The 24,600-nt window shown below is 66.4% G+C and overlaps 6 protein-coding genes across 7 annotated transcripts; 4 read left to right on the forward strand and 2 right to left on the reverse strand.

Moving 5' to 3' along the window:
* The first annotated feature begins 229 nt into the window (after positions 1–229).
* On the forward strand, positions 230–2,763 carry SNRNP27 (small nuclear ribonucleoprotein U4/U6.U5 subunit 27). Of its 2 annotated transcripts, none has more exons than XM_058820293.1 (7): positions 230–379; positions 465–672; positions 1,234–1,354; positions 1,613–1,725; positions 1,853–1,932; positions 2,015–2,079; positions 2,478–2,763. In XM_058820293.1, exons 2-7 carry the CDS (start codon positions 636–638, stop codon positions 2,530–2,532), a joined length of 471 nt encoding a protein of 156 aa, XP_058676276.1. In that variant the 5' UTR covers positions 230–379; positions 465–635; the 3' UTR covers positions 2,533–2,763. The 2 variants fall into 2 exon arrangements, with proteins under 2 accessions (XP_058676276.1, XP_058676277.1); XM_058820294.1 differs by having other exon boundaries at positions 1,616–1,725.
* Positions 2,764–3,624: 861 nt separating this feature from the next.
* Positions 3,625–8,450, forward strand: MXD1 (MAX dimerization protein 1). The gene is made up of 5 exons (XM_058820266.1): positions 3,625–3,697; positions 3,786–3,882; positions 6,407–6,436; positions 7,455–7,569; positions 8,025–8,450. The coding sequence occupies exons 1-5, from the start codon at positions 3,625–3,627 to the stop codon at positions 8,448–8,450; spliced, it is 741 nt and encodes a 246-aa protein (XP_058676249.1).
* A 3,447-nt stretch (positions 8,451–11,897) lies between these two features.
* Positions 11,898–15,248, forward strand: SFTPB (surfactant protein B). Its single transcript, XM_058820316.1, has 8 exons — positions 11,898–11,956; positions 12,373–12,518; positions 12,896–12,964; positions 13,378–13,494; positions 13,613–13,702; positions 13,974–14,327; positions 14,979–15,083; positions 15,166–15,248. Exons 1-8 carry the CDS (start codon positions 11,908–11,910, stop codon positions 15,199–15,201), a joined length of 966 nt encoding a protein of 321 aa, XP_058676299.1. The 5' UTR covers positions 11,898–11,907; the 3' UTR covers positions 15,202–15,248.
* A 115-nt stretch (positions 15,249–15,363) lies between these two features.
* On the reverse strand, positions 15,364–19,801 carry USP39 (ubiquitin specific peptidase 39). Its single transcript, XM_058820205.1, has 12 exons — positions 19,471–19,801; positions 19,106–19,175; positions 18,943–19,037; positions 18,677–18,813; positions 18,425–18,577; positions 18,039–18,264; positions 17,827–17,904; positions 17,689–17,756; positions 16,852–17,183; positions 16,303–16,438; positions 16,138–16,224; positions 15,364–16,029 (listed from the first exon to the last, which is right to left on the reverse strand). The coding sequence occupies exons 1-12, from the start codon at positions 19,799–19,801 to the stop codon at positions 15,979–15,981; spliced, it is 1,764 nt and encodes a 587-aa protein (XP_058676188.1). The 3' UTR covers positions 15,364–15,978.
* Positions 19,802–19,935: 134 nt separating this feature from the next.
* C26H2orf68 (chromosome 26 C2orf68 homolog) lies at positions 19,936–21,590 on the forward strand. Its single transcript, XM_058820310.1, has 4 exons — positions 19,936–20,111; positions 20,203–20,318; positions 20,735–20,874; positions 21,368–21,590. The coding sequence occupies exons 1-4, from the start codon at positions 19,999–20,001 to the stop codon at positions 21,488–21,490; spliced, it is 492 nt and encodes a 163-aa protein (XP_058676293.1). The 5' UTR covers positions 19,936–19,998; the 3' UTR covers positions 21,491–21,590.
* A 489-nt stretch (positions 21,591–22,079) lies between these two features.
* On the reverse strand, positions 22,080–23,806 carry LOC131568319 (vesicle-associated membrane protein 5-like). Its single transcript, XM_058820324.1, has 3 exons — positions 23,638–23,806; positions 23,071–23,202; positions 22,080–22,647 (listed from the first exon to the last, which is right to left on the reverse strand). Exons 1-3 carry the CDS (start codon positions 23,638–23,640, stop codon positions 22,423–22,425), a joined length of 360 nt encoding a protein of 119 aa, XP_058676307.1. The 5' UTR covers positions 23,641–23,806; the 3' UTR covers positions 22,080–22,422.
* Positions 23,807–24,600: the final 794 nt, after the last annotated feature.

Raw genomic sequence — 24,600 nt, forward strand, 5'->3', positions numbered from 1 at the left:
AATGAAATTGGGATTGCGACTGGGATGGGACTAAGACGACGGGGATGGGACAGGGTGGAGGTGGGAATGGGTGTGCCGGACACCGGGAAGGTCCCAGCAGCTTCTCACAGAAGCCCCTCGTGAACCCCCCATCACCGAAGCCGACACGCTCGGGACAGGCCCCGGGCCGGGCCGGTGCGAGCAGCGGCCTGCGGACGGTGACGGTAACGGCCCCGCCTTCCTCCCCTCCCCTTCCTGCCCTCTCCTCCTCCCAGCCCTCCTCTTCCTCCCGGCTGTCCCCTCTCGTTCCGGCCTGGGCGGGCTCTCGGGGCGAGCGGCGGGACCGGCCCGGTGCGTCCCGATGCGGTGCTGACCGGCCCCGCCGGCCCGGTCCCCTCAGGCCGGGTCCCCTTAGGCGGCTCCCCTCAGCTGGGTCCCTCGGGCCCGGTCCCCTCAGCCGGGTCCCTCGGGCCCGGTCCCCTCAGGCCGGGTCCCCTTAGGCGGCTCCCCTCAGCTGGGTCCCTCCATCCCGTTCCCCTCAGCCGGGTCCCTCGGGCCCGTTCCCCTCAGCCGGGTCCCCTTAGCCGGCTCCCCTCAGCCGGGTCCCTCGGGCCGGCGGCGCCGTGGGAGCAGCAGCGCGGGGCTGAGGGGCGGCCATGGGCCGCAGCCGCTCCCGGTCACCGCCGCGGCGGGGTGAGGAGGCACCGGGGCACCGGGGGGAGCCGGGGAGGGACGGGAATGGCCGGGGAGGTCAGGGGGAACCCGGGGCGTGGGGAGATCGTGGTGGAAGGGCCGGGGGTAGGGGGGACTGAGACCCTCAGGGCGGGGAGGCCCCGGTTCCTCGCTCTGGGGGAGAGCAGAGACTGCCTCCCTCATCCTCCTCTTCCTTCTCATCCTTCTCTATTCCTTCGCTTCTTCTCTGCTTCCTTCTCCTCCTCCTCTTTTCCTCTTCCTCCTCTCCTTTTCCTTCTTCTCCTCCTCCTCTCCTTCTCTTCCTTTCCTCACACCCCTCTCCACCTGGCTCAGGTTTTGGGGACCATCCTCCCTCCCCTCCTGGCTGATCCCCCCGGGTGATTCCCCCCGGATCATTCCCCCGCTCCATCTGGAGATTTGTCCTGCTGCTCCCTCCTGGGGGTGCCCAAGGGGTCCCTGACGGGGTGGGAAGGGCAGTCCCGGGCCGGGGCCGGGGTTTCTGTGGGATTCCCTTCGGGAAGCGGGCACGGAGCAGCAGCTGAGCCTGCCTTCCCCGGGCAGAGCGGCGGCGCTCGCGCTCCACGTCCCGGGACAGGGACCGGCGGCGGCGGGAGCGATCGCGGTCCCGGGACAGGGACAGGAGGAGGAGCCGCTCCCGCTCCCCGCACCGGAGGCGATCCAGGTGAGGTTGGGGATGGTCCAGGTGAGGGCAGGGACCATCCAAGTGATATCAGGGATGATCCAGGTGAGGGCAGGGACATCCAGGTGATGTCAGAGATGATCTAAGTGAAGGCAGGGATGATCCAGGTGAGGGCAGGGACATCCAGGTGAGGGCAGGGGCACCGGTGTGGGGTGGGCACAGCTCGGTGAGGGCACGCTGGGTGGCCTGGGGACAGCAGGAGCTCCAGGTGGGAATTGCAGCCCCAGCTCTGCGCCCCAGCAGGTCCCCGCGCCGGCACCGCTCCAGCTCCTCGTCACCAGTACGGCCCAAGGAGCGCCGGGACGAGGAGAAGAAGGAGCTCAAGGACTCCAAGAAGGAGCGGCAGATCACAGGTGAGGGGGGATCTCCCTCTTGGAGCACCCCTGGGTGTCCCCCGGGGCCAGGACCAGCCCAGGGACACCTGGGTTTTTGGGCATCCCAACATCTGTGTTAGCTCAATCCCCGATTTTCTCCCCCCAGAGGAGGATTTGCAGGGCAAGACAGAGGAGGAGATCGAGATGATGAAGATGATGGGGTTTGCCTCCTTTGATACCACCAAGGTGAGCGCCACTCCAGGGGCTCTGCGGTGCCAGCTGCCCTGTTTGGGGGTAATCCATGGGATTTTGGGGCGTTTCTCCTCAGGGGAAGAAGGTGGATGGTGCTGCCAATGCCTACGCCATCAACGTGTCCCAGAAGAGGAAGTACAGGTGCGTGTCCTGCTTTGGGATGGAGAGAGGAGATTGTTTGGTGAGGTTTAGACTCAGAAACAGAGGTGAGAGCTCTCCAGATCTCCCTGGGAATGGGGAAATCAGGAGGATGAGGAGTGAGGAGCACCTTAGGAACAGCTGAGATGTGCCCAGCAAGGATCAGAGCAGAGCAAAGTGACACTGCTCGCCTGCTTTGTCCCCAAAAACCACCCTGATTGTCAATTCTGCTCCCTTTCTGCTGGCACCTGGGCTCCTCTGCAGCAGCTCCTCGCTGGGAGCCTTCCTGCCCTCCTTTTGCTCAAATCCCTGGGGAATTGAGTTCCCATGTGGGTTCCTCTGGGTGTTTTTGTCCCGATTTCCCCAGATTTGGGGCTGACTCTGGCTCCATCCTCGCCCAGGCAATACATGAACAGGAAAGGAGGATTCAACAGGCCCCTGGATTTCATCGCCTGACGCTGGCACAGGCTCCCACCACGGAAGGATTTCTCCTCCCTGCACTCTCCTGGGTGGTTCCCGTGCTGGATTCCAGTGGAATTTGGGTTATTCCTAACAAATCCCACACCCAGACCCGCCACAAGTTCCTAGATATTTGTTTGTTGGTTTTTTTTTTTACAACAAAGGTCAGTTTCTGGCTGGGATTTTTGCTGTGTTTTCCCCAGTTTTGGTTTGTTTCCCTGTTAATAAAACCCCAGATGTATTTTTTTCCTTCAATTTCTATCATTCAGAGATAAAGCAGGGCCTGCATTCCCCCTTTCCCACAAATCCTTGGGGCTGACACGGATTTTGGGGAGCCCACATGGGGGCAGTGGGATTGGGGTGCTCTGGGTTTTGGGAGGGGATTTGGGTGCTCTGAGCCCTGCCTGGGGTTGGGGGTGGTTCTCGATTTGGGGGTCCCTACACAGGGGGTCTCTGTCCCCATCCCGAGGGTCCGTGTCCGGTGGTCCCTGTCCCCATATCGGGGTCCCTGTCCCTGGGTTCCCTGTCCCCATCCCGAGGGTCCGTATCCGGTGGTCCCTGTCCCCATCCCGGGGTCCCTGTCCCTGTCCCCATCCCGAGGGTCCGTGTCCGGTGGTCCCTGTCCCCATCCCGGGGGTCTCTGTCCCTGTCCCTGTCCGTGCTTACGTTGCCCGACGTACCCGAGGCCCCGCCCCCTCGCCCGTCCGGCCTCGCCATTGGCTGAGCGGCAGGAAGTGAGTCAGGGCAGAGCGTGCGGCCAGCGGGGCGGGGCCGGTCGTGTGGGCGGGGCGCCGCCGGGGAGGGTCGGGCCAATGGCAGGAGGGCGTGGCGCTCTCATCCAATAGTAGCGGGCGGGGGGCGTGTCCTCAGGCGCGGCCACGCTCCCTCTCCGCCGCTCGTGGAGGCGCGGGGCGGGGCCTGCCCGTCATCCTCCAATCAGCGGAGGGGCCGGGCGGGGCCTGTCCCAGCCTCCGCCAATGAGCGGCGCCGGGGGCGTGGCGCGCGCGGGGTCTGGCGGAGCGGCGCTCGGGGCGGGCAGAGGCCGCCGCTCCCCCCCCGCCGCCGGTCGCGGCCCGTCCCGGCCCCGCCATGGCCGCCCCCCCCCGCCTCGGCATCCAGATGCTGCTGGAGGCCGCCGAGTTCCTGGAGCGGCGGGAGCGAGGTACCCCCCGCGCCGCCCCCGCGGTGCCCCCGGCGGCGCCCCCGGCCGGGCCCCGCCGTGACCCGCGCCCGCCGTTGTGTCTCCGCAGAAGCCGAGCACGGTTACGCCTCGCTGTGGCCCGGCGGGAAGGACGGCGAGGCCCCGCGGCGCCGCGCCAAGGCCCGGAGGAGCGGCGGCGGCGGCAGGTGACGGCGGCACCGGGCGGGGCGGGGGGACCGGCCCGGAGGGGCCCGGCCGTTGTGGGGCCCGGCCGGGGCAGCTCCGGCCCCGCGCGGCCCCGCCCGGCCCGGGGTGTCCCCGCTGGCTCCGGGGGGGACGGGCCCGCGGGGCTCCGTGTCCGGCCAGGCCGCTGCTGCCGGGCCGGCCCGGGGTCACCGCCCCGCTGCCGCTGTCACCGGGGGTGCGGCAGGCCCGGGGCACCCTCCTGTCACGGTGCTGCTCGGTGCCTGCCGGTCCCCCTGTGCCCAGGTGTGCCCCGGGCCCGGGGCTCCCGTCCCCGCTGGCACCGGGCCGGGCCGGTTCCCCGGTAACCCGGGCCCCGGTGGGGCCGTCCCGGGGGTGTCACCGTGCCGGGGCACCCTCCTGTCCCCGGTGTGTGTGACAGACCCCGCCGCCATGGGCTCGGGGGCTCGGGCAGCTCCTGTTGTCGCCGGGTGTGTGACAGCGCTGGGTGCGGCTCTGCTGTCACCAAAGTCCACCTGTCAGCGGGTGTGACACCGTGGGTGGCACCTTCCTGTCCCGGGGTGACCGGCCCGGAGAGCTGCTGCTGTCACCGAGCCGGGCAGGGCTGGCGGGGACCCTCCTGTCACCTCCTGAGTCACCCCAGACCCTCCCCGGTCCCTCTGTGCTTGCTCCCCGCTGGTTTAAATCCTTTTCTCCAAGCTGCAGAACCCGCACTGAATTCCGGAGCGAACCCCGCACCCGGAGCCTTCATCGCCCCCTGCAATCCCCTCCCCGCAGCTGCTCGTGGCTCCGGGCCGCGTCCCCAGCCCCGCACAGCAGCCCCATCCCGACACGTCCCCAGGTGCCAGGGAGGAGCCGGCGCTGGTGGCAGCACACCTGTCACCTTTTCCTGCTCGGGAGCGCTCCCGCCTGCGCGGCGCCGCCGCCCCGACCTTTGGCAGCTCGCGGCTCCCCGGTGCCCCGGGGCCGGGCCGGGCTCGGGAGCCCCTCGGGGGGCGGAATCCCGCGGGCTCCGGGGGTTTGTCCCGCCTGGACTCACTGCTTTGGGGATATTTGCTTTGCTTTGGGCCCGCCCGTTGGGGTTTCGGGCAATAAAACAACACATTCCGAAGGGAAAGCTGGTGATCAGCTGAGGCTCAGAGTGCTGGGAACCCAAACCAGCGGCTCTGTGGGGAGAGGATGTGGGAGCTCCTCCTGCCCCGGGGTGAGGCTGCCGGCCCCTCTGTCCCTGTTTGATTCATCCAGAGTTTAAATCCATCAGTCCGTTCATTTTGTTTCCCCTCTAAATATTGGTGATGGTGAATGCAAGTCCTGAAGAGAAAAGAGCCATTCCAGGAAGGATCCAGGCAGAAAAGAGGATGGATTTGTAATTAGCGGTTGTGGAGGTGATGGGAGCTTCACCCCTGTCTGTACCTGTGCTCAGGAAGTGTTTGGATAATTTAGAATGAAGGAACAAACCCATAAAGCTGCAGCTCATGGCAGCCTCTTGGTAAAGGGCTGGGTGTGAAACATTTATCCAGGGAGGAATGGAAGGGAGGCCCTGCCCAGGAGCTGAGCCCTTCCAGCGTGCCAGGAGAATCCCCCTGGGGTGGGAGATGTCTCTGCTGGGATGGGACATTTCTGGGGACGTGGGAGATGGGGCCCAAAAGCCCCTGGAGCAGGGTGATCCAGCAGGAAAGGCTGGAGAAGGGATGGAGACCTGGGAGAGCATCTCCCACTGCTGTGGTGGTGACATCCCTGCTTTTACTTTGGGTGACATCCCTCATTTTCCCTTTGGTGACATCCCTGCCTTTCCCTTCTGTGCCATCCCTGCTTTCTGTTTGGGACATCCCTCATTTTCCCTTTGGTGACATTCTCGATTTTCTCTTTGGTGACATCCCTGCCTTTCCCTTTGGTGCCATCCCTCATTTCCCTTTGGTGACATCCTTGTTTTTCCAGCCCTCCCAGGTCCCCCAGGGCCATCCCAGTAGAAATCCCCATCCCAACAGCCCCTGGGTTATTCCCAATTTATATTTTCAGGCACATCACAACATTTCCCCCAAACTGGAGTAGAGCTCCTGGAGGTGTTGGGAAGTCAGGGCAGGGAGGCAGCTCCTCCCTGGGACTGTGGTTTCCTCCTGGATTTCAGTGGAGGAAAAGCCAGTCCTGGATTGTTTTCCACATTTTCCCAGCTCTGTGGAATTTGGGAGCTTCAGGGGGGTTTGTTGTGGGTTTCCTGTGTTTGGGGTCTCCTCCAGAGCTGCTCTGTGCTTTTTTTGAGGGAAGGCTTTTCCCAATTGACATTCCTGGTTTGGGGGACAGGGATGAGCTGTAGATCCCACCCCCAGCTCTAAAACTCAGGAGTCTCAGGTTTACAATCCCATTTCATGGTTTTCCTGACCCTTTTGCTGGCACTCACCACGTCTGGGTGGGGAGCTCTGGGGTGTGCAGCTTTTGCAGGGAGCCTTTGCTAATTCCCACACGTTAATCCCAAGTGCTAATCCCCAATCAGCCAGAGGAGTCAATAACTCCTTCCTTCTCTTCCAGGTCGACACACAATGAGATGGAGAAGAACAGGTGAGTGCCAGGGGGTGTCAGGAGCTGGGCTGGGGGCAATTATTGCTTTTCCAGGGGTGTTCCACCATCCTGAGATGGCTTGGGAGGGAAGGAAGGGGATAAAGGACACCAAGGATGCAAGCATTCCCTGTCCTTGGTTGTTGGGAACCACCTCCATCTCCACAGCCCTGCTTGTTCAGGAAAATTATCTTTTCACAGGCTCATCTTTGAGCCAGCTGCAGTTTGGGATTTACCCCGAGTAAATCCCACTTTTTTGGGCTGTGTTGCCATCCCGAGGCCCTTTGGGTGAGGAAATCCCTGTTGCCTCCCAGCATATCCCAAACAAGACCAGCAGGTCCTTGCAAAATCCCTTTGGAGCTGCCCGGGATCAGGCGGTTCAGGGATGGGTGTTACACCCCCTTGCCAAGGACCTGACCTACATCCCGGGGTTGGGAATGGGCACGGGGAGGCTGGGACCTGCTGGGAGCACGGGGAAACTGGGAAAAAAGGAAATCCCTTTTTTCCAGCAGAAAAAGGGATTTCCTCCAGGAGCTGGAGCTTCCCTCCTGCCCTAACCTGGCAAAGCAGAGAAAACCCAGATATTGCAGGAAGAGGGAGGATTCCTGGAGAACAGCCAGTGCTCCTGCAGGGATCTGGGGCTTTTGTGTCCAAAACCACCTTGTTCCTGCTAAAAATAGGGAAAGGAAGCACTCCCAAGGGATGTGCTGCTGGGTGTTAGCCTGGGCAGCCTCAGCTCTTACACAGCCCTCCTGAGATGGAGGAGAATGACCAAAAGTGGGCATTCTCACCCAGAATCACGAGGCCATTGGCATTTTGCTGCCTGGGATCCCCCCCAGCAGCCAGCAGGGATTATCCAGGAGCTTTTCCTTTTGCCTGGCTGCATTCTCTCCCAGTTTCTGGCATCCGCAGGCGCTGGGGAGGCTCCTGGTGGGGTCCAGCCCCCAGCAGCCCGTTTCCCCAGCAGCGGGGTGGGAATGGCCCTTGGGAAGCCGAGGCAGCTGTGTTCCCCCCTTTGCAGGCGAGCCCAGCTCCGGCTGTGCCTGGAGAGGCTGAAGGGGCTGGTGCCCCTGGGCGCGGCGGCCGGGCGGCACACCACGCTCAGCCTGCTCACCAGGGCCAGGCTCCACATCCAGGTGAGCCCAGAACGGGATCCAGCACCGGAGCAGCATCCCAGGATGGGGCATGGGCTGGGATGGGGCTGGGGTAACTGGGAGAGCACTGGGGTAACTGGGAGAGCGCTGGGATGGGGCTGGGGTGATGGGGAGAGCATTGGGATCATGACGGGATGATGGCGGGAGCGCTGGGATGGGGCTGGGGATAACTGGGCTAGTTCTGAATTGGACTGGGATGACTGGGAGAGCCCTGACACCAGGCAGGGATAACTGTGAGAGAGCCAGCACTGGGCTGGGATAACTGGGAGGGTTGGAATCCTTACGGCTCCATCCACATCCCAAGCATGCTGAAGATGGGAGCCCCTTGGGAGCCGGAGTGAATTGGGTGGAAATCCCGGGTGGTTCTGAGGGAATCCCGGGCTCAGGGTGCCCTGTCCCGAGGGAATCCCGGGCTCAGGGTGCCGTGTTCCCCGCAGAAGCTGGAGGACCAGGAGCGCCGAGCCCTGCACCAGATCGAGCAGCTGCAGCGGGAGCAGCGGCACCTGCAGCGGCAGCTGGAGAAGCTGGGCATGGAGCGGGTCCGCATCGACAGCATCGGCTCCAGCGTCTCCTCCGAGCGCTCCGACTCGGAGCAAGGTGAGAGCCCGGCGCGGGGCGCGGCCGCGGGCAGCCCCGGCCCCGCCGGAGCCCCAACGCCGCCCGTGTCCCCGGCAGAGGAGATGGACGTGGACGTGGAGAGCACGGACGACCTCCCGGCCGAGCTGGACTGGAGCAGCAGCAGCCCCAGCGACTCGGACGAGCGCGGCAGCCTGCAGAGCCTGGGCAGCGACGAGGGCTACGCCAGCTCCGGCGGGACGCGGGCCAAGCAGGCGGGCGGCAGGAAGGTTCCCGCGGGCGTGTAGGGAGCGCTTCCCTGGCCTGGCATCAGCCAGCACAGCGACAGCGACAGCGACCCCGCCAGCATTCCCTGCACGGAAACCCCCGCCGGCCCGCCCGCTCCCGGGGCTCCGTTTGCTCCCGGGGCTCCGTTTGCACCGCCTGCTCTGCTCCCGGATCTCCGTTTGCTCCCGGGGCTCCGTTTTCTCCCGGGGCTCCTCTCTGCCCGCCTTGGAGCCCCCGGGACTGTCCCGGCAATAGCAGCGGCCTCAGGAGCCTGCGCTGGATCCTCCCCAGGCCGTCACCGCCCCCGCGTCCCCTCCATCCTCAGGACAAGCCGAGGGTTTTCGGGAGCGGATCCCGGACGCAGCCGGTGCTTTGCGAGTTCCCGTGCGCGGAACCGGGAGCGGCGTTTGGGGTCAGTCGGGGCTGCCTTGCCCGACTCTAAACCTTCGGGGACGCCTCGCCAGCCCTGGAGCGTTGTGGCCGGGGCAGGCTCGGAGCCCTGGGCTCCTGTGCCGCTCCGGGAGCGTGGCACGGCCTTGCAGACCCCGGAATCCCCTCCCCATCCTCTCGGGGACAGCTTCTCTACCTCGGAGGGAGCCGGGGCCTCTCTCCACCCCCTCAGCACAAAGATGATGCCTCTGCTCAGCAATAACCCCGCGGGGTTCTCCGCTCCGTCCGCCCGGGCTCGGTCCGGGCTCCTGGAAGGTTCCAGAAGCCGCCGCAGGGAGGGCGGTTCCCGGCCGTGGTGTGGGTTCGTGTCCCAGCGCACTGCAGGGAGCTTTCCCACCCCTTTTGGCTTGTGGAGACGCGGAGAGCTCTGCTCGCGGCTCCTTCCCCTGGCCCCTGGCCGGTCCGAGGCGTCCCCAGCCCCCGGGGCCGGGCGGGGACGGAGCCCGGAGCCTCTGCCGGTGCCTCTCAGGAAATGCCGGTGCTGCAGGGCGGCGGATGCGCCGGGGAGTGCTGGGGATGGCTGGGCGGCAGGAGACCCCGGTGCTTCTCCCTTTCCTGGGTCCTTTCCCCTTCCCTTCCTTTTTTTCTTTCCCCTTTCGTTCCTTTCCTCCTTATTCCTTTCCTTTCCTTTCCTTTCCTTTCCTTTCCTTTCCTTTCCTTTCCTTTCCTTTCCTTTCCTTTCCTTTCCTTTCCTTTCCTTTCCTTTCCTTTCCTTTCCTTTCCTTTCCTTTCCTTTCCTTTCCTTTCCTTTCCTTTCCTTTCCTTCCCTTCCCTTCCCTTCCCTTCCCTTCCCTTCCCTTCCCTTCCCTTCCCTTCCCTTCCCTTCCCTTCCCCAATCCCATTCCTGTCTCACATGGGAACCCACAGGCCCCACAAGTTGCCCAAATCCCCCAGATTTTGCCTCTTTTTTTCCATGTGCTGGCTCATAAGAGAGGGGAAAAAAAAAAAAAAAAAACCAAACCACAAGGAATTTTCCTTCAAAGCTGCTGGAATTTTCCACCCTCTGGCGTTGTCACAGACCCTGGGCACCTGAGCTCAACCCCTGCACCGCCAAAAAGAGGGGGGAAAAGGCAAAAAGGTGGAAAAGACAGAGGAAAAGAGGAAGAGCAGCTGCTGGGGCGGCTTTGCCTCCAGCTGGGGAATCCCAGCTCTGGGCAGGCCCTTCCAGAGGTACCAGACATTGATTTTTGGTCGGTTTTGGGCATTCTGAAGGTTCGGCCTCAGCACAAATGAGGGGTTTTGGCAGCTTTGTGCCTTTCCGGGTTCCCAATGCCTTTTGTCCCCTTTTTTCCCCTTTTCCCCCTCGTAGCCCAGGCTGCCCCTGCCAGCCCTTTGCACTGTGGGGCTGAGCTCCAGGACCCCCAGAACTCTGCACTAGCCCGGAATCCCCCCGGGTGCCCGAGGTGGTGCCAGCCTTCTCTGGAATTCACTGATCCACCAGCATTCCTATCAAATAAGCTGCAGGAAGGACTTTTTTATAGGTTGTGACATAAAAAATAAAAAATAATCCAGGGAGTGGGGGGAGTCGGATCGGGGCACGGATGGGTGGGAACCAAACCCCCCCATTTTTGGGGCTGGTTTTCCTTTATTTTTCCTCTTGGAATGCAGATCCCAAACCACCAGCTCCCAGGAAGCACCAAAATGTCCTTTTCTTTTCATCCTTGATTTGTCCAGCGGAGCCACCCCCCGTCTCCACTCGAGCTTTGTTATTCTTTGGGACACTTCTGATTGTTTGTGCTTTTCCCCTCCTTTTTTCTGTTCTTTCTGCTCTCCCCAAGCAGTGGCTCCAGCCCAGCTGGGACGGGCTCAGCTCCCGTTTCCTGCTGTAAATGTAAATATCCCAATATTGTCCCACTGCAGGGCTGAACCCCCGTGGCAAGCCAATAGAATGGTGCTTTTTTCCTTTTTATTTTTTTTTCCTCCTTTTTCTTTTTTTTTTTTTTTTTTTTTTTTTCCTTTGGGTGTTTTTTTGGGGTTTTTTTTGGGCTTTTTTTTTTTTTTTTTTTTGGCTTTTTTGGGGTTTTGGTTTTTTGTTTTTTGGGGTTTTTTTTTGTTTTTTTTTCGGGTTTTTTTTTAATTTTGGTTTGGGGTTTTTTTGTTTTTTTTTTTTTGTTTTTTTTTTTTTGTTTTTTTTTTTTAGGAATTCCGTGTTTTACGAGATCTTTTTGCCGTGTCCATGGATATTTCTGTCTTGTTTGATTGTTAGGAAATAAATTATTTGGTTACGAAAGAGCCAGGATTGCTGCGGGAAGGGAGGGGACACCGAGGGTGGTGGCACAAGGACCGGGGGTGGCACAAGGACAGGGTGGCACTGGGGTGACAGAGGGACACGGGGGGGGACAGAGGGACACGGGGGGGGCACAGGGTGACAGAGGGCACCTGGAGCCATCCCAGAGCCTCACCTGGGCCAGGTGCCCCACCCCTGGGGCCACACCTGCCCTGAGGGCTCTCGAGGGACAAGTGGGGTCAAGGGGGGACCGGGGAGGGACCTGCCGGGAAGGGACAGGGAGGGGACAGGGGGCACAGGGAGGGGGTGGCACAGGGCTGGGAGAGGGGCAGGGCTGGGGGGGACACGGGGGACATGGGGGACACGAGGGACATGGGGGCACGAGGGACATGGGGGACATGAGGGACATGAAGGACACGGGGGACAGGGGGGACATGAGGGACACGGGGGATATGGGGGACACGAGGGACATGGGGGACATGAGGGACACGGGGGACACGGGGGTGTGGGGACATGGGGAGCCCGGTGTGGACCCCAACAGGGAGCTCAGGGACAGCCCTGGGGACGCGGTGGGGACGCGGGGACATTGCAGGGGGTCCCTGCCGGGCACACGGGGCCCTTGAGAGGGGACCCGGGCTCGGGGCCAGCGCGGAGCGGCGGGGCGGGGGTGGCGGCCCCGCGGTGTCCCCGTGGGTGTGACACACCTGTCCCCGTGAGCTGGCGCCGTCCCGCCCGCCCCGGGGGCTTTAAGAGGCCGCGGGCTCGGCCGTGCCAGCGCTGTCCCCGTGCTGTCCCCAGCCATGGCCCCGGCACTGCCGCTGCTCCTCGCCCTGCTCGGGAGCAGCCCAGGTAGGGCCCGTGCCCCCCGCACCTGGGGCGCCCCCAGAGCCAGGTGCTCCCAAAGCCGGGCACCCCTCTCACGGACCCTGCGCTGAAGGGACGGGGGCGCAGACCCTGGCAAAGGGGGCAGGGGGCCCTTGGGTGGGGGTCTGGAGCCCTCTTGGGGTGTGGGATGGGTACGGGGGTGTCACTGGGGGGCCCCTTCCCCCCGGGTCCCCCCAGGAGGGCAGGGGTGGGTCTGGGGGTGCTCTGTGCTCGGAGGTGGGCTCACGGTGCCAGAGCCCCCCGGGATGGGTGCTGGATGGGGACGGTTCACTGAGGGGTCCCCCCATAAGCGCTGGTGTGGGGTGGGGGGGTTTGGGGGCTGCACTGGGGGGGTCCTGGGCTGCCAGGCCCCCCTGGCCGGGTGCTGACCGTGGCCGCAGGTTTGGGGGCGCCGGGGGGGGGCTGCGGGGTGCCCCCCTCTGCCTGGTGCCAGGACTGGGTGACGGCGCTGCGCTGCGGGGCCCTGGGGCGCTGCCCCCGCCTGGGCCAGGGACCCCTCGAGGCGCTGAGAGACGCCCCCGACCTGGTGAGAGACCCCCCCGTGTCCCTCCAGCCCTCCCTCCGTCCCTGTGTCCCCTCCCCGAATGTCCCCAGACCTCCAGAGGGGCCCCAGTCCTCCCACCGTGGTCCCACACCAACGAGTCCACAGCCACCCCCCATGTCCCCATGTCCCCATTCCCCTCGGTCCCCGTGTCCCCATTCCCCCACGCCCCTGTGTCCCCGCTCCCAACATCCCTGTGCCACCACACCCCCATGTCCTCATGTTCCCCACGTCCCTGTCCTCCTCTGTGGCCATTCCCAATGTCCCAGACCCCAGTGTCCCCGTGTCCCTGTGTCCCAATGTCCCAGACCCCCGTGTCCCTGTGTCCCCGTGTCCCCATGTCCCCCTGTCCTCTCCTGCAGGACGCCTGTGCCGTGTGCCAGCAGCTCTTGGACTCACTGCGCCACATCTCCAGCGTGTCGGCCGTGGAGGTGCCACTGGGGTGGGGACAAGTGACACTGGGGGTGTCACCATGGGGGCCACAGGCACAGGTGCCACCGGGTGTCACAGTGGGTGCCAGCAAGTGCCACTGGGCACAGGGAGGTGCCACTGTGGCCGATGAGGTGGTGGCTGCCACTGAGAGTGCCACGGTCCCAGATGCCACCATGCGTGTCCCGCCGGGTGCCACGGCGCTGAGGTGACAGGGTTGGTGCCATTGTGTGTGCCATGGCCACAGGTGGCACCCATGGGCAGCAGCGGTGACGGCTGTGGCTGGGGTGTGGTGGTGGTGAGCACGGCGGTGGTGGCTGTCACTGTGGGTGTCACTGTGGGTGTCACTGTGGCTTTCACTGTCCCTGTCCCTGTCTCTGTGCCTGTCCCTGTCCCTGTCGGTGCCCTGGTGCAGGTGGTGTTGGATCACTTGGTGGGGTTGGCGTGCCCCCATATGCCTCTGGTGGAGAGCCTGTGCAAGAAGGTGGTTAATGACCTTGTCCATCACTTCCTCCAGAACATGCAGCACCTCGTGAGTGCCACCGGGGCACACGGGAGGGGCTCTGGGGGCGCGGGGGCAGCGGGCACAGCGCGGCACTCAGGGCCACCGGGGGTTTGGGGACAGCAGGGTCACACTGTGTGCCCCGCAGGACTCCTGGAGTGTCTGTGCCAAGCTGACCCTGTGTCTTGGAGAGCCCGGGGTTGTGCCCGTCCTCGAGGGGCCTGGCAGCCACCTGCAGGTACGGGGACACGGGGACAGCAGGGGGGCACAGGCACAGAGTGCCCACAGTGGGTGCAGTGTCCCCTGTCCCTGTGCAGTGTCCCCTGTCCCCTGCAGTGTCCCCTGTACCTGTGCAGTGTCCCCTTAGTGTCCCCTGTCCCCTGCAGTGTCCCCTCTCCCATGCAGTGTCCCCTGTCCCGCAAGGCTCCGGGCTGTCCCCGGCAGTGTCCCCTCTGGCTGTATTGTCCCCTGTCCCCTGCAGTGTCCCCTCAGTGTTCCCTGTCCCGCAGGGCCCGGCGCTGTCCCCGCTGTCGCTGCCGCTGCCGCGCTGCTGGCTGTGCCGCTCGCTGGTGGCGCGGGCCGAGGCGGCGGTGCCGGTGCGCTCGGTGGCGGCGGCCGTGGCCGGGCTGTGCCGGGCGCTGCCGCTGCCCGTGGCCGGGGCGTGCCAGTGCCTGGCCGAGCGCTACGCGGCGCTGGCCCTCGAGGGGCTGCTGGGCCGCCTGGGGCCGCGCCTGCTCTGCCGCCTCTTCCTGGCCTGCAGCGGCGACGGCGACGGCGGGGACGGCGGGGACGAGGGGACGCTGCCACCGCCCCGGGTGCTGGAGGCCATCGTGGTGCGGCTGGCAGACTGTGTCGGGGACGAGGTGAGGGGGACACGGGGGGCACGGGCCCCAGGAGGGAACAGGACAGCCCAGGGTGGCACAGCACTGAGGGGACACGTCCGGGAGTGTCACAGCCCTTGGGGACACATCCTGAGTGTCACAGCCCTTGGGGACACATCCTGGGCTGTCACAGCCCTTGGGGACACAGCCTGGGTGCCACAGCCCTTGGGGACACGTCCTGGGCTGTCACAGTCCTTGGGAACACGTCCTGGGGTGTCACAGCCCTTGGGGACACAGCCTGGGTGTCACAGCCCTTGGGGACACATCCTGGGCTGTCACAGCCCTTGGGGACACAGCCTGGGTGTCACAGCCCTTGGGGACACGTCCTGGGGTGTCACAGCCCTTGGGGACACATCCTGGGGTGTCACAGCCCTTGGGGACACAGCCTGGGTGTCACAGCCCTTGGGGACACAGCCTGGGTGCCACAGCCCTTGGGGACACGTCCTGGGCTGTCACAGCCCTTGGGGACACAGCCTGGCTTGTCCTGTCACCCCCGGGGACACACGGCGCTCCCCAGGCAGTGCCACCCTCCCTGCAGAGGACAGTGCCAGCGCGCACAGGGCACAGCCTGGGGAGGGCTCCTGGGGGTGCCCCCACCCTCGGGGCAGCCCCTCATGGCCGTGTCCCCCACAGCACCCCAAGAACGCCACTGTCCCCGCGCTGTCCCTGTCCCTGGGCCCCTGTGCCCTGGGCCCCATCTTCTGGTGCTCGGGCCCGGAGGCGGCGCGGCGCTGCCAGGTGAGTGGGGACAGGGGGGGACACGGGGGACACGGGGGGCTGCCACCCCCTGCACCCCCACTGACCCCCGGGCCCCCCGCAGGCCGTGCAGCACTGCAAGGACCACGTCTGGCTCTAGGGGGGCACCAGGACCCCCCAGCTTTCCCCAATAAAGCTTGGATGCAGCTCTGCCTGAGTGTTCGGGGGTTTTGGGGGCCCAATGGGGGCTCATGGGGTGCTGGGGAAGCAGCAGAAACCACAAACCCCCCCACACCCAAAGAAGAGAAGAGGTGAAAATGAGTTACAAAAATAATGGGTGGCATTTACTGGGATGCACACACCTGCAGGGGCGACTGGGGGTGTCCCCAAGGGGGTCTGGGTGTCCTCAGGGGGGTTTTGGGTGTCCCCAGGGGGGTTTCTGGGTGTCCCCAAAGGGTTTTGGGTGTCCCCAGGGGAGTTTTGGGTGTCCCTAGGGGGGTTTTGGGTGTCCCCAGGGGGGTTTGGGTGTCCCCAGGGGGTTTCTGGGTGTCCCCAGGGGGGTTCTGGGTGTCCCCAGGGGGTTTCTGGGTGTCCCCAAAGGGTTTTGGGTGTCCCCAGGGGGGTTCTGGGTGTCCCCAGGGGGGTTTGGGTGTCCCCAGGGGGGTTTTGGGTGTCCCAAGCAGGTTTCTGGGTGTCCCCAAAGGGTTTTGGGTGTCCCCAGGGGGGTTCTGGGTGTCCTCAATGGGGTTCTGGGTGTCCCCAAGCGGGTTTCTGGGGGTCCCCAAGGGGGTTTTAGGTGTCCCCAGGGGGGTTCTGGGTGTCCCCAGGGGTGTTCTGGGTGTCCTCAATGGGGTTTTAGGTGTCCCCAAGGGGGTTTTGGGTGTCCCCAGGGGGGTTCTGGGTGTCCCCAAGGGGGTTCTGGGTGTCCCCAAGGCTCTCAGGCTCCTTGCTGTTGATTTGTCTCGTCCTCCTCGCGTCGCTTCCAGATCTGCAGGGAGCAGGAGGGGTTTGGGGGGCACAGGACACATTCAGGGGTGTCAGGGGACATTGAGAGCGTGTCACAGCACATTCTGGGGATCCCCCCTGTCCCCCTCACCTGGATGTAGGCCTCGGACAGGGTGATCATCTGGGGCAGGATGTCGGTCACCTGCAGGTCCTGCAGCTCGTACCACTTGCCCGTGCCCTGCCAGGAGCCGGGAGGGGTCGGGGTGACTCGGGGGGGTCCCTGGGCCCCCCCAGCCCCCCGGGAGGGGACACTCACGTGGTGCAGGACGTGGATGCGGTAGGAGCCCTCCGAGGGCTTCCCGTCGTGCACGATGTTGGCGATGAGGTCGTAGGTGGTGTGCGAGTGCGCGGCCTGCACCTCCTCGGACAGGTACTCGCGCAGGTCCACGTTCCTGGGCACCCACAGCACCCTCAGGCCCCCCGCGGGTGTGCTGCCCCTCCTGGGCTGCTGCAGCGCCCCCGGACCCCCAGCACACCCCTCACGGATCCACATCCCCCTCCCAAACTCCCCGACGCCCCCAGGTGCCTTCAAACCCCTTCTGATGCCCAAAAACCACCCAAAGCCCACCTGCACGCCTACAAAGCCCCCCCAGACACCCACACACCACCCTGGACACCTTCAAACCCCTGGACGCTTCCACTCCCCTGGCCCAGGTGCTCCCAAAGCCCCTCTAGATACTTCCAGCACCTCACAGGCATTTGAAACCCCCTAGAGCTGCCTTCAACCCCCCCCAGATACCCCAAATCTCCTCTTGGAGCCTTTTAACCCTCCCCAGCAGCCCCCAGCCCCCTGCCCGGGGCTCACGTGATGGGGAAGTTGACGATGGTGGGGTTCTTCTCCACGAAGAAGTTGTTCTTGGTGAAGCGCTTGATGCAGAAGATGAGGTAGGGCGGCAGGCGTGTCAGCTGGAAGCGCTTCAGGAAGTTCTCCTTGTAGGTCTTGTACTCCTTCTCGGTGCTGCCGTTGAACTTGGCCAGGATGCTGAACAGGGGCACCTGGGGGATGATCAGCTGCTCCTTCTCGTCCTTGTAGAGCGGCGCCGTGGGCAGGTCCAGGGTCAGGTACAGGAACGTGGACTCCACCATGCGCTCCTGGTACTCGCTGTTCTGCAGCAGCTGCGCCTTCTCCTCGGCGGGCTGGGGCACCCGAGGGGCACAGGGCAGCCCAGGGGGGCACAGGGCAGCCCAGGGGGGCACATCAGCCTCCTGGACCCCACATTCCCCCTGGACACATCAGCCCTGCAGGATCCATCACACCCCAACCGGATCCATCACCCACCACTGGACCCAAAACCCCCCCCTGGATCCATCAGCCCCACTGGACCTTCCCACCACTCATTTGTATTTTGACCCCCACCTAAAACCCCTTTGTTGTACCCAAAGACCCCCACCATACCCCAACACCCCCCTGCCCCATCCTTCACTTAACCCCACCACACTCCTCGTTTGACCCAGACCCGTGTCATATCCCCACCACTCCCAAACCAGCCCCTACCACCCCCCATCTGACCGACACCCCTTTCTCTGACCCTGACACCCCATTTTCTGACCCTGACACCCCTTTCTCTGACCCTGACACCCCATTTTCTGACCCTGCCATTCCCACTGCACCCCCAGACCCCCCATTCCCCCCCAGTCCCACCAGGTCAGGGTGTGGCAGCTTCTTGGTGAAGATGCGCATGGAGCCCTGGAACACGTCGGTGACGATGGCTGTGGGCACAAGGGAGGCTCAGAGGGGGCACTGCCGCCCCCAGGGCCCCCCAGAACTCCCCCCACTCACTCTTCTTCTTCCTCTTGGTGCCGCCCAGCGCGGCGTGCAGCGCGTTCAGGAACCAGGACAGGAACTCCACCCCATCCCCTGCAACGGCACGGCCGGAGCTGGGCCTGGAGCCTGCTGGGTCTGCCCCGAGCCCAGAGACCCCAGACCCAGCCCTGTACCCCAAACGCAGCACTGCCCCCCAGCCCTGCACGCCCCCAGGAGCCCGCCCTCACCCTGCTTGGTGATCTGGAAGTTCTTCTTGCTGCAGAGCACCACGGCCTGCAGCATCTCGTGGGGGGACACGTGGGCCTTGAAGTTGCGCGGGTTCCAGAGCTTCCTCATGAGCTCCCCGAAGCGCTGCACCAGCAGGAACATGATGTCCCCGGGCGGGCGCTGGATGCGCCGGTAGTTCTCCTCCTCCAGGAAGTAATTCCTCAGGGGGGGCACGTTGGACAGGGCCTGGGGGCACAGCAGGGGGGCTTCAGCCCTGGGACCCCCACGGGAGGGGAGCCGGGGGGGTTTGGGGAATCCCAGAAAAGGCAGAGCTGGAAAGGGACGGAGCTGGGGATGAGCCCCGGCAGCCCCACGGCGGGGACCCTGCGTGTGACCGGGCTGTCACCTGGAGCACGGCGTTGGCGTAGTCGTTGGCCTTGATGTTGTTGAGCCCCACGATGCCGGGCAGGTACGTGGTGCCGTCGTAGGCCCGCGACAGCTTGGCCTGCTTGTCCAGGTGGGCGATGTGCTGGGCCGTGAACGTGGGCTTCAGCACGTACTGCGGGGGCACACGGAGCCCTCAGAGACGGGGAGACCCTCACCCGAACCCCTCGGGCCCCACCCCAACGCCCCGTCTCGGGCGCGCCCCGGGCCGCACCGTGATGTCCTCGAGGGAGGAGTCGATGATCTCGTAGTTGTCGGGCAGGCAGTAGAACTTGAGCGTGTGCAGGTTGAGGAACACGTGGTGGCTCAGCTGCACGCTGTGGATGTAGGCGTGCGACTTCAGCCCGCGGCCTGAGGGGACACGGGCACCGCCATGGCACCGGGCACAGCACCGGGCACCGGGGATGGCACCGGGGTGTCCCCGGTGGTGTCCCCGCTGTCCCTGCTGTCCCCAGCAGCCGCAGAGAGTTTGTCCCTCACCCTGGAAGTATTTCCCACAGACGAGGCAGGCGTAGACGTTGATGTGGGACAGGGAGATGGAGCAGAGCTTCTCGAAGTCGAAGTCCAGCACGCTCCTGGGGGGACAGCGCCGTCAGGGGGCTGGGGGGCCGCGGGGGCTCCCCAAAGCAGCCCCGGCACCCACTTGTTGATGGTGTCCAGGTAGGGGCAGTGCCGGCTGCGCTGGTCCTCGGGGTCGAAGCGCCCATAACGCACTGGGGAGGAAGGGAGGGTGTGAAAAGGGGGGCGCAGGACCCCGAAAACGTGAGGATGATCCCCCCCAAACTCCCCTCTGTGACATTTCCCTGGGGCTGAGCTCCAGATCCCCCCAGTGCCTCCAAACCCTGCCCAGAGCTGAGCTCAGGACCAGCGACCGTGGTGACCTCCGGTCCCAGAACCCCCCACAGACACCCCACTGCCATCCCAGAGCGCCCCCAGACACCCGCAATGTCCCCTCACACCCCGTGTCCCCTCAGCCCTCCGGTCCCACCCGTTCGCCCCGGTCCCCACCGGCGGGCTCGGGCTCAGGGTCGGAGTCTCCATCCGGCTCCCGCTCCCTCTTCACCCGCACGGGCGCGGCGGGCCCGGCAATACCGGAGCCCCCCCAGACGCTGCTCCCGGTGCCGGTGCCGGTGCCCGGTTCTCGCTTGACGCGCGCGAGATCCACCGGCAGCGCCTCCGCCGCCTCCCGCCGCGCGCGCTCCCGCTCCGAGTCCCGCCGGCCCCGCGAGCGCTCTCCGTCGGCGTCGCGGCGGCTGCGGGAGGAGGCGCGGGCGGTGCTGGCCCCGCGCTGCTCCCGGGGCTCCCGGGACTCCCGGTCCCGCCGCCCGCGGCTCGACATGGCGCCGCCGCTGTGCGCTGTGCGCATGCGCGGCGCGGGGTAAAAACGTCAGCTGTGCGCCGAGCACGCGCGGCCGCCGCTCCGGGAAGAGGCGGTACCGCGCCTGCGCGCTGCGGCGCCCCCTGGCGGCCGCGGCCGGGCCCGCGGGGCTCTTAAAGGCGCCGCGCCCCGGTACCGAGCCCGCCGCCGGTACGGGCATGGAGGCGGCGCCCGCCACAGCGGCGGCCCCGGGCTGGCGCTGCCGGCCGGGGGGACGGCTGGACATGAGCCACGGCTTCGTGCGTCACATCCGCCGCAACCAGCTCGCCAGGTACCGGCACCGGCGCGGCCCTCCCGGGGCCCCCATCCCCGGTGCTCCCGGTTCCCCTCACCCGCTAACCCCGCTGTCCCGCCGGTGCCAGGGACGCGTACGACCGTGCGGTGCGGCAGGCGCGGGGCCGAGCGCGGACGAGGCTGACACCGGGCCCGGCGCGGCCCCGGCGGCCCGACCAGCAGGTGTACCGGCCGCACCGGGGCGGTGAGCGGGGATCGGGAACCGGGGGGACCGGGGGGGAACGGGGGCCCGACCAGCAGGTGTACCGGCCGCACCGGGGCGGTGAGCGGGGATCGGGAACCGGGGGGACCGGGGGGGAACGGGGGCCCGACCAGCAGGTGTACCGGCCGCACCGGGGCGGTGAGCGGGGATCGGGAACCGGGGGGACCGGGGGGGAACGGGGGCCCGACCAGCAGGTGTACCGGCCGCACCGGGGCGGTGAGCGGGGATCGGGGATACCGGGGGGACCGGGGGGACCGAGTGAACCGGGGGAAACCGGGGGGGACCGGAGGAACCGGGGGGACCGAGGGTGGGGATGGGGACCCCGGGGATTGGGGGTTCCCGGGGTTTGGAGCCCCGGCGGTGCCGGTGTCCCCGCTGAGGCGGTGCCGGTGCCGCAGGCGGGCCCGGGGGCGATGCCAGCGCGGGTTCCCCCGCCGAGGGCAGCGGGGCCGCCCCGGAACCGGCGCGGGGGCCGCGGCTCTTCTGCCTCGAGTACGAGGGGGACGACGGGCGGGTGACGGCCGTGATCGTGCACCAGGTGCGGCACCGGGGACGGGACCGGGGACGGGGAGCGGGGGGTGCCGGGATGGGGGTGCCCATGGCACAGCGGGGGTGCCCCACGGGGATCCCTGCAACAGTGGGGTCACCCCGTGGGCTCCCCGGAGCCGGGCAGGCTCCTTTACCGGGTGGCACGGGCGGCACGGGCGACACGGGTGGCACGGGTGGCACGGGTGACACGGGTGGCACGGCTGGCACGGGTGACACGGCTGGCACGGCTGGCACGAGTGGCACGGGTGGCACGGCTGACACGGGTGGCACGGGCGGCACGGGTGGCACGGGCGGCACGGGTGGCACGGGTGACACGGGTGGCACGGGTGACACAGGTGACATGGGTGACATGGGGGACGCGGGTGGCACGGGTGACACGGGTGACACGGGTTGCATGGGAGGCACGGGTGGCACGGGTGACACGGGTGACACGGGTGGCACGGGTGGCACGGGTGACACGGGTGACACGGTGCCGCCCGCAGGGGGACAGCGCGGAGGAGGTGACGCGGCGCGTGTGTGCCCACAGCCCCCTGGAGCCCCCCCTGCGCAGGGCCCTGTGCCAGCGCGTGCAGGACGAGCTCAGCAAGCGCCGGGGCACGGGGTGACGCCGCGGGCACGGCCCCGGGCACTGCCGCCCTCCCCCGGGCCCTGTGCCGCCCCCCGGGACCGCCGCTGTCCCCCGGTGTCAATAAAGGTGCTGCGAGGCTCCGTGTCCTTCGCTGCTCGGGGAAACTGAGGCACGGCGGGGGGTGTGGGGGGGGGGGGTGACGCGGCCCCTGGGTCCCCGAGTGTCACCTTGCCACCCGTGCCCTGCAGCGGCCCAGGAGGGGTGGCCCCTGCAGTGACACCGGCTGCCAGGCCTCTCCCAGGTGCCACCGTGTCCCCTGCTCAGGTGCCATCGTGTCCCCAGGGCCCCCTCTGCGTCCCCTCCTGTGCCCAGCCCAGGTTGGTGGCACTGGGGCCCAGGCCAGGTGTGCCCAGGGTGTGCCCAGGGGGGGTTCTGTGGGTTGTGGGGTTTATTTGTTATTTCAGGGCCGTTTGTTGTTGTGGGGTCACCCTGGAGCTCACCCCATGCTCTGTTTCTGTAGGATATCTTGGTATTTATTTATTGTGGGGCCATCCCAAAGCAGATCCTGGTGTTTATTTATTGTGGGGCCATCCCAAAGCAGATCCTGGTGTTCATTTGTTGTGATCCCAGAGCAGATCCTGGTGTTTATTTATTGTGATCCCAGAGCAGATCCTGGTGTTCGTTCGTTGCAGGGTCTCCCCGAGGTCCACGCTCCAGGTTTGGGATCTCGCTCTCCCCACAGAGCTCCCGTGCTCGCTGTGCTGTTTCCCTCGCGTGGGGCTGCCTGGGTTTTTGGTGTGGGGTCTCCTCAGAGCAGATTTTGCAGTTCACTGGCTGTGGGGTCTCCCGGAGGATGTCCCGCTGGTTTGTTAGCGTCACTGCAGGGCGACAGCGTTGTCCCTGCAGGTGTCCCCAGCGCCCGGGTGTTTCTCTGTCATTTATTCCTTGTCCATCGCGGCCCCTCTGCCCTCAGAGGGTGCCCGCGGTGCTGGGGGGGTGCTGGGTGCCGCCCTGCGGGCTGGGGACAGTGCTGGTGACAGCCCCGGGGGACGCCCGCGCCAGGGCCAGCGCCAGGGCCAGCGCCAGGACGAAGAGGAGGAGGAGGCCGAGGCCGAGGGCCACCAGGTGCCACCGCCGGCGTCTCCTGCGCTGGCGCCGCGTCACCGTGCGCGTGGTGCGGGTGAAGGCCTCGCTCTGGGGGACACGGGGACAGTGCCAGGGGCTGGGGGGACAGCAGGGGACAGACAGACACCCTCGCAGCCCCTCTGCAGCCCTGGAGCCTCTCCTACCCAGGCTGGCTGTCCCCAGAGTGTCCCCCAGCTCTGGGTGTCCCCAGAGTGTCCCCAGCCCCTGTGTGGCCCCAGAGACTCCCCAAGCCCTGGGTTTCCCCCAGCTCTCTGTGTCCCCATGTCCCAAGCTCTGTGCTCCCACAGTGTCCCCAAGCTCTGAGTGTCCCCACAGTGTCCCCAAGCCTTGTATGCCCCCACAGTGTCCCCAGCCCTGTGCGTCCCCCCCGTGTCCCACCGCCTGTCGCAGGTGCTGTGCCCGCCTCTGCCCGGCTCCAGGTGTCCCCCCAGTGCCACCCCCCTGTCCCCGGCTGTCCCCCCCGTGTCCCACCGCCTGTCGCAGGTCCTGGGCCCGGCTCTGCAGCTGCTCCAGGTGTCCCTCCCGCTCCAGCGCCTTGGCCACGTTCTGTCGCATCAGCTCCGCCACCTCCTCGGCCTCGCGCTGGCACCGCTCCAGCCCCGCCTGGGGACACGGGGACAGTGTGGGGACACGGGGGGACACGGCGGGACACGGGGACAGCACCGGGGACGTGGGCGCCAGGGGGACACGGGGACACGGGCAGGGACAATGGCACCGCGAGGGGGACACGGGCAGGGACAATGGCACCGCGAGGGCGACGCGCACGGAGCTCGGGGACAGGAAACCGTGGGGACGGGGCCACCGGAGCACGGGGACTGGAGAGGGACACGGGGACACCGGGACCACGGGGGACACGCGGGGACACGGAATGTCCCGCGCGGGCCACCTCCCACCGCCCCGGGGACCGCGTCCCTCCCTTCGGCACGGAGAGACCGACCCCGGCACCGGCACCGGGGCATCCGAGCCCGGCGGCTCCCGGGGCCCCGAGCCCGCCCTGCCCCGAGCAAAGCGAAAGCGAAAGCGGCGGCCGGGACTCACCATGGTCCCGGTTCCGCGGGCCGGGCTCGGTGCCGGTACCGGTGCGCCCGTTCCTGTACCCGTCCAGCCTCGGGCCCCAGCGGCCGCCCCCGCCGGGAGGGACCGGGACCGCCCCCCCGCCACCCTCGAGTGGCCGCAGAGCGGGACAGCCCGGCCACAACCCGGGACAGCCCGGACACGGTGCGGGGACAGCCCGGCCACAACCCGGGACAGCCCGGACACGGTGCGGGGACAGCCCGGCCACAACCCGGGACAGCCCGGACACAACACGGGACAGCCCGAACACAACACGGGACAGCCCGGCCACAGTGCGGGGACAGCCCGGACACAACACGGACGGGGCTCCTCGGGACCCCCACTCCCCCCTACCCATGTCCCCATGTCCCCGCTGTCCCTGCAGCCCCCCTGTCCCCATGTCCCCCCTGTCCCCAGGACCCCCGGACTCGTGTCCTTGGCACTGCCGTGTCCCCAGGAAAGGGACCCCACCCGTGTCGGTGTCCCCCAGTCCCTGCAGATGTGGGGCCACGCCAGGACCCCATATCCGAGTCCCTGGGGACCCCCCCGTGTCCCTGTCCCTGTCCCTCCCCTCCTCCCCCCTCCCCGGCCTCCGAGGGTGGCAGTGCCACCACAGTGTCCTTTGTCCCTCGGTGCCTGGCACGGCCCCCGGCGCCCTGGCACGGCACCCACCCCCCCCCCACACACACATCCCTTCATGCCAGTGTCCCCACACGTGTCCCCTCCCTCGTGTCCCCACATCCCCGGGGCCTGTGTCCCCCATATTCCTGTGTCCCCATGCCTGTGTCCCCCCGTGTGTCCACATGCCCATCTCACCAGCTGTGTCCCCATGTTTCCCCCCATGTCCCCATGTGTCCCCACCATGTACTCCATGTCCCCCTGTGTCCCCCCACGTGCCCCCATGATCTCCCATGTGCCCCCGTGTCCCCAACCCCACACACACACACA

The sequence above is a fragment of the Ammospiza caudacuta genome, chromosome 26 (genome assembly GCF_027887145.1).
Source record: "Ammospiza caudacuta isolate bAmmCau1 chromosome 26, bAmmCau1.pri, whole genome shotgun sequence".
In the NCBI taxonomy this organism is placed as follows: Eukaryota; Metazoa; Chordata; class Aves; order Passeriformes; family Passerellidae; genus Ammospiza; species Ammospiza caudacuta.